Source organism: Prinia subflava, chromosome 3, assembly GCF_021018805.1.
Source record: "Prinia subflava isolate CZ2003 ecotype Zambia chromosome 3, Cam_Psub_1.2, whole genome shotgun sequence".
NCBI classification, from domain to species: Eukaryota; Metazoa; Chordata; class Aves; order Passeriformes; family Cisticolidae; genus Prinia; species Prinia subflava.
In genome coordinates, this window is record NC_086249.1 from 8,561,756 (window position 1) to 8,569,477 (window position 7,722).

The window sequence follows — 7,722 nt, forward strand, 5'->3', positions numbered from 1 at the left end:
TTTCTGCAACTGAGACCCATTTACAACTGCAGCAAAGTAAAGCACCATCTAGGATGCAGGGGCTGCTCATATTGCAGCTGCTGCTGAAAGAGGTTTACACAGAACTGTGACTTCCCTGCCACTTACAACCGTGGCAACTGGCTGAAGAGGCTTTTCTCTGAGCCATCCCCTGAAAGGAACAAAGAAGTAAAAGAGGAATTCCCTAAAAAGGGAAGGGGAAAATAAATAAACAGAAAAAAAAGTAAGTGTGACTAAATTGTTGTAGTAGAAGAGGTGGGGACAAATACATTCTTCCACACTGGGGAGCCACACAGTTGTTAAAACTTCTCCAAATTTATAATGTTTCACACAGTATCTAAAAGTTTTAAGAAATCAACCAGAAGTTGCAACAAGACCAAAAATGATCCCCGTCATTACAAGCTTACGAAAGCATGCAAGCAACAATTGATTACATTGGAAGTGGAAGTATATCGAAACAATACTGCCCCAAAAACAAGCTCCCTAGTCTGTACAAATCTCTGCAGGCACTGTGGCAAAGGAGTTTTAATATGCCCCAATACTGAGGCAGATTTAAAGATACTCAAGATTGCTTTCTTGAAGTGTGTGAAGAATGGAATCAGTAGCATGTGCTCATATAAAAACACAAGCACATGTGTCTTTTGTAAAGCAGCAGTAGAAGCCAAACCAGACATTCAGGAGGGGTGGTTTCATCCATCTCTTAAGTGGGCTTGGCTGTGGAAGAGGCAAGAACTGGAAGTGAAGACAGGGGCTGCTGAAGTTTGATGCAACACAGGGGGGCAGTCAGAGGAGACCAAGGTGAGGAGCTATAATGATCTCTGCAGCAGCATTCTCAACACTTAAAATACTTTCTGGGAAACACAGATCAGCCAAGGCAAAATCACTAATTCAAATGTCATGGTCGATATCACAGCAGTTGACTAACAGTTGATTAAGTAATTTCTGGTGAAAGACTTTCATACTTCTTAGAACTCTAAGATCCAAAAAACGAGTCCCAAATTTCAGGTAACTTCTCACCTCAATGGACACTTTAGAAGACCTTGAACCCTGCATCTTGTTACAATTACTGCCAACAGATGAAGTATACCGGGTTTAGCAATTAAAAGACTGGGATAGGAATGATCATTAAACTCCTGTGGTAATCACACTTTATAATTTAAGCTTCTGCAAGATCCTATTGCATGCATAAAAACATGAACAGGCTTAAGTTCCTTATTATACCTATTTGGCAAAGTGTATTAACCACCAAATGCTGACTTACCATGCCTGCATTAGGTTCTACTCCTGCATGCATGATATTGGAATTACTTTTGCAAGTTTGAGAGCAGGGCAATAATCACAGATTTCCCTAGAGTTTTCCAGAACTTTGATTTTATTTAAAAGCTTACAATTCTATTAATAAAGCATCACACACTGTAGAATTTCAACAAAGTACAAAATTACCAACTATTACCATCGCAAACAAAAAACCAAAATGCGTATAAAACCCACTATGAGAGAGGCAAGAAAAGATACCAATACAGACTAAAGAAATTCCTGCCCAATTATTTACCTTAACACTCAAACTCATCCTCAGTTGGGACATTTATAAGCACAGCATTAATGTTTTGTAAAACCTTCTTCCAAAAGTTAAATAGGTCACTATGCATGTAGTATCTTTATCTTTGTATAGGTATAATCTGGCTATGTTAACATTTCAATTATAAAAAAAAATGTGTTCTAAAGTTACAGATGTTTAAAAGCTGTAAATTATCATCATACTTGTTTAATTGAGATCACAAGTTCAGCACTCATTGTTATTCCTACTCACCTAAAACCCTACACAAATTTGAATTTGCACCAAACGGAATGAGATTATTTCCCCAACACTGTTTAACCAGGGAGACAGTGCCACACCACATGATGTCATGACACGGAACACAGCTGGGTGAAGAAGGAAGTGGCGATGTTCAGAGTGACAATGTTTCTCTTGCCACCTCACCCTTGTGTGTGACAGAGCCCAGCTTTCCTGGGTACGCCTGAGCATCTCCCTGCCCATGGGAAGTGGTGAATGAATTCTTTCTTTTGCTCTGCTTGCATGTGGGGATTTTGCTTTCCCCATTAAACTGTCTTCATCTCCACCCACACGTTTTCTCACTTTTACCCTTCCAATTCTCTCCCTCAACACATGGGGAACCAGTGACCACGTAGGTGGTCCTTAGTTTCTTACTAGGGTTAAACCACAACCACCACAAATTAAAGTAACTTCAGCACCTAGGCAATGCTCCACTGACAACAACTTTCACTCAACTGCACAAAAAATAGCTTCCTCTAAGTCTGGTCCATATGGAACACAGCAACTTACTGACATCTGTTCCTTCGGTGAAGGAAGTAATGTCTATCTGCAGCACAGACCCAGAAACAGTAACTCAGTCTGATGGGAAAAACACAAGCTAGCTCAGAGGACAGGCCAACTCCTATGATACACAGATCATTCAATTATTTCCTTCAGAGGACTGAAAAATATATGTTTTAGGGTACAGTCACCCAAATAACTGTATGAAAGAGGTATGTGTGTTTTTATTAGGAATATTTCTTTACATACAAAGTCATCCAATTTCACACTGAGGTCTGAAGACACCTGTATCCTCCAGCAGAAGTGAAGTGTAAATTCTGTTTTGGATTGAACAGAATTTTACGCTTTATATCATATTTCCTCATACATTAATTATTCCTAATTTTTTATTATCATAGCCTTTGATAACCTAGCAGTGCAAATGCAGTACATATAATTCTACTTACAAGTTCTTTTCACGGTTTTTGTTAAATGAAGCATTTCAATATAAAGCTTGATGACTAACCTTGTCAACTAAATACTAGTAACTCACAGCTCTTACACAGCATCTACCTTGTTTCTAATTCTGCTTCAGGAAACACATTTAATACAGAGCCACCTATTCCCTTTCATTCAGGAGATCAGAGTTCACCATTCCATTACAGACACAGAATTTTGACCCCATGAGTAATTTCCCAAAACAGCAGTGACTTCAACACGGGCATTAACATTTCAATAGGAAATAAAACCTGACCTCCTGACACAACCGATACACATTTTACTGTGAATCTGAACCTCCATAGGTGTTTTGTCACCTTTGATAGTTTCACAAGTTTGGGTCAACTTTAAGGAAAATTGACTTTTATTTTAGAGATATATTGTGATATGGCAGCCAAGTTCATTACAGGAACCTAATAACATTTAGTATTTGAGATGAAAAACATCTGCCTACTTTTTAGCAGCCCAGGCACGTTTGATTTGGTGTGTGTGGGTTATGGGTACGGTTGATTGCTTTTTTTGTTTGAGGCTATCTACTCCTTTGTTTTCTTTCATCACGGAAAACAAATGCGTTTAGGTCCATCTAATTCGGCTCCTCTCCTCCCACCCTCAAATCCTCTCACGTTTCCTCCGCAGGGCTCAATCGTGGCCATCGGGTCTGGACAAACGGGGTTCCGAGGGCTCTCCGGGAGCCACCCCTCAAAGGCAGAGCCAGCCTGGATACGGGAGGTGCTACACACGCAGGGCTGGGGTTGATTTTATTTCTTTTTTTTTTTTCCTTTGCTCTTTCCACGTCGGTTTTCCCTGACTCCGCCGCCCTCCCGCCACAGCAGCCGCTCCGGCCGGAGGCAGCGGGCGGGCACCGCGGCACGGCGGCCCCGGGGCTGCCCGGGAGGGCGGCGGGGGAAGGGGAGGCGGCAGGCAGAGCTCGGCAGCCGCGCCGAGGGCGAACAAAGCCCAGGTCGGCTCCGCGGCACAGCGGCCCCAGCGCCGCCCGGGCACCGCGCCCCGGGCTGAGGGCGGGCAGGGCAGCGGGGCTGGCGGGGACGGGGAGGCAGACGAGCGATAGAGACCCGCACACGGCCGAGACAAACACGCACACTCACACACACACACACACGGGGCGGAGACCCCCCCACGCCCACACTCACGGCGGGGACCCCACACATGCACGGGCGGCGGTGCGGCGCACCCCGGCCCCCGGGGCGGACACCGGGGGGGCAGCAGCCCCTCAGCCCCGCCGCGCTTTCCCCCAGCCCCACAGAGCCGCCGCTCCCTCCCTCGCTCGCTCCCTCCCTTCCCCTCCCCGTCGGTCCCGTCCCATCCCTTCCACCTGCGCCCACCTGCGGAGCAGAGCAGTACGAAGGACACGCCGAGCAGCGGCAGCGGCGGCTCCATGGCGCGGCGAGCACCCGGCGGCGGCTCCAGCTCCGTGCCCGGGCTGCGCCCCGCGTACCGCCCAGCAGGTGAATCAGCCCGGCCCGGCCCCGTCACTTCCGGCGCTCCCCGCCCCGCCGCGCCCCCGGCCGCGGCTCCGCAGCGCCCGCCCCGCCCGCGGCACCTGCGCCCGCCGCCGCCGGCCCGGGGCCGCCCGCAGCGCCCGCCCGCCGCGCCGGGGCCGGCCCGGGCTGCCCGCGCACCGCCCGCCGCTGCCCCGGCTGCCCGCCCGGCCGGCGGCGCGTTCGGGGCGGCGCGGGGGCCGCAGCGCCCGAAAGTGCCCGGCCGAGCGGCGGGGGGCTGCCCGCGGTAGGCGGAGGGGTGCCCGGGGCGCGGCGGGCAGCGCTCCGCTGCCGTCGGGAGCGCTTGTCCCCTGCGATTACTGCGAGCGCCGAGCGGACGTGTCCCGGTCCCCATAGCAACGCGGCTGCCGTGTGCGCTCCGTGTGCAGCGCACACGTCTTGCCTGTGAAAGATCTGGAATTGCGGAAAACTGGCTCGGGAGACAAAAGGGAGGCGAGAGCGTGTGCGAAAGGGCACGGAGCAGACTTCGGTTCTGTAGCATGGTGTCCAAATCAGCAGCCCTCGCCGGTATCAGCAAAACGTGCCGGTTTGTGCTTCACGCCCAGCACAGCAAAACCATCAGATACGTTTATCAGAAGACAAAGTGCACTTGTCGAGGTTTATTTTCCGTTAATTTATTGCCATGTGTGTGTTACAACATGCTGCAATATCAAAGCTGATTGATATAAATGTGCTTCTGACACTTGCAAAGGGTTAAGTAGTATTGGTACCGTGCCCTTTTGTTATGTCCACAGCTCTGCCTCTATTGGGAAAATGTCCCCATAACCAAATATTTACATAAAAGCTGTGCAATCCAGATTTGCATTCCAAACAAATTTTGGAAGTGTTACCGTTCGTTATTTTTCTGATGCCCGTAATAAATAAAGTACAAATACATTTTTATATGATTACGTACTATGTATATGATGTGAGAGTTTAAAACCCAAAATTTCCTGCCCCTGTCAAAAGCATTGAATTAAGTGGGTGTAATACAAGATTTGTTTCAGATGCTCTTAGGTGCTACACCTTCATTCAATAAAGGGTTTCTAGTGCTGAAATCAGCAGTGTCTCCATTTCTGTTGGAATTATGAATATGTGAACATGCACTGATGTCTTTCAAAATGGTTGGTTACTCTGAGTAAAGCAGCAGCTCTTACCTGCCAGCTCAGAATTAGTTTTTTGATAAGTAGGCCAAATGCATTGTCGTTTTCCAGGAAGGTTCAGATAAGCAGTTCTTACATCTTGTAAGGACATGACAACTCACAGTGCCTGCTAGATCTCCTTTTAAAAACAAATCTACCCAATAAGATGCTGGATACTATACGTAAAGCATAGAATTTCAATTTTGGAGGAATCAAGCATTTTATTTAATGGCAGAACAGAACTGTCTTTTCTTTCTGTGAAGGAAAGAAAATATTCATGTAATCTGAAGTTAAAGGAATCTGAACCTCAAAGTGAGGGTATTAAGATTTTGCACTCTTCTGCTTTTTATATGTGCTGAAGACTTTAAAGGGTAATCCGAGCCAAGTATCCCAGGCTGACTGGATGAGTGAGGTTTTCTGCTGCACATCCACTTGTGTCAACACAGAAATTATATACCATGGAAAGTATAATGAGGCAATCACAGTCATTACAGAAAGAGAAAATGATTCGTCATTAGAATGGAGATGCTCACCCTCCTGTGAAATAAATCCTAGCTAGTAATTAAAATTAATACTGTACTGCATCTAGAAAACAGGAGCTCCATATTTTGACTAACCTAGACAGACCTATTCTGGTCTTATTTAAATCAAAAGCAACACTGATGCAGTCAAGTTCACACTCCTGCAGTACAGGGTTTAATAATTATTTTTAAAAAGGAAAACAAATAAATCCCTGCTTCCCCACCACAAACATTGGTCCAGCTGAAAATACATGAAATTAACAGGTTTATTAGAGGATGTGCCATTCTGTAGATTTTTAGTGACCTATACTTCCTGGAACACTGAACACAATGGGAGAAAGAGATAACTGTGAAAATGACCACTCACAAAAGAAAAGGTCAGGTTCAAAACTTTTTGAACAAATTTCTACTCGTGCCAGCATTTTGGATCAAGCCCAAATACAGCTTCAGGATGAAGGCAGAATCCAGTCAAACAGGAAAATGTGTCCACCAGAGCAGAGGTCTGCAGCCCAGACCCACATACAATTTGCAAATGGAAAATTATTTCTCATCTCTCTTATGGAGAATGCTGTCCTATGCTCAAGAATCTTATGTTCTATGTTAAATATAAAAAATCCATCTTGTGTGTCTAATGTTAAAAAAAGCCCATCAGTACTACCCCTACATCAGTCTCAGCCTGAACTTACAGGCAACTTGAAATAAAGTGTAAAATCAATATAATCTTCCCTAAATTTTATATAATTCCTTGTCTGTCTGACCTTCCATGAAGTGAAATTACTATGGGTTTACTTTCTTGAGGGTAAAAGAGCACCAAATGAAGTTACTCCCAGGCTTGACATACAGAAGCAGTGCAATGGAAATCATCCATGTTTGTATAACACAGGTAACACAGGACATGTCCATGCCATGCAAAGAAAACAGGCTTGTTTTCTGTTTCAGTTTCTGTCCTGTACAGGAGGAGCTGCTGTCATCAGCCATTGCAATACCTGAGACAAAATTCCCCAAAGGACCATCTCCTAAAGTGGATAGCAACATCTCTCAAGAAGGGCAAGAAGAAAAAAATAGGGAAGAAAAATAAAGAGAAGGATAAACCAGTACCCTTGGGACTTTGGGTCTGGATTTCTAGTTACAGGAGGGAGTCATTGCATTTATTTCTGGGACACATATTTTTCTGGAAAAGGGATGGATCAGCAAACTCCATTGGTTTACTCTGTAATGCAGGCCAGAGTGAGCATGAGGGAGCGTTTGGCCAGGACTGGGGAGCTGAGGTAGGAGGACAGGACCATTTCTGTTGCAGGCTGTTGGTGTTCAGCGTGAACCCACCTGGAGGTTTCTCATTTAAACTGGGGGTGCCACAGTCCTGCTCTTCCCCAAGTCTCAAACTCCCATGCGTGCTGGCACTGGAGCTCAGGACACCGGTGGGTAAGGTAGTTTGGGAAGCCAGGCTGCCCAAAGATGAAGACCTTTTGTTTTCAGCCTGCTGAGCTCCCTGAAGTGTTTTCCTGGTGGTTTGCCTGAGTGCCAGCTAGCATAAAAAAAAAAAAAAAAAAAAAAAAAAAAAAAAAAAAAAAAAAAAAAAAGGAGTGGCTGGGTGGCAGGCAGGGAAAGGGAAGGACTGAGAGTCCACTGGGATCAGTTTAAGTTGGCACCATATCTAGAGTTGTGTGAATGGGAAGGACTAACTTGTGCAGACATTTTTTCCAAAATGAATTTTGTCATTGCTTATACTG

The 7,722-nt window shown here is 45.8% G+C and overlaps 1 protein-coding gene across 2 annotated transcripts in view; it reads right to left on the reverse strand.

The window, feature by feature from the left end:
• CXADR (CXADR Ig-like cell adhesion molecule) overlaps positions 1–4,846 on the reverse strand; it is a 33,540-nt gene extending 28,694 nt beyond the window's left edge. For both annotated transcript variants that reach the window (XM_063393884.1, XM_063393883.1), the window contains exon 1: positions 4,174–4,846. In XM_063393884.1, the coding sequence (XP_063249954.1) occupies positions 4,174–4,831 (658 nt within the window). In that variant the 5' untranslated portion in view covers positions 4,832–4,846. The remainder of the gene's footprint in view (positions 1–4,173) is intronic.
• Positions 4,847–7,722: the final 2,876 nt, after the last annotated feature.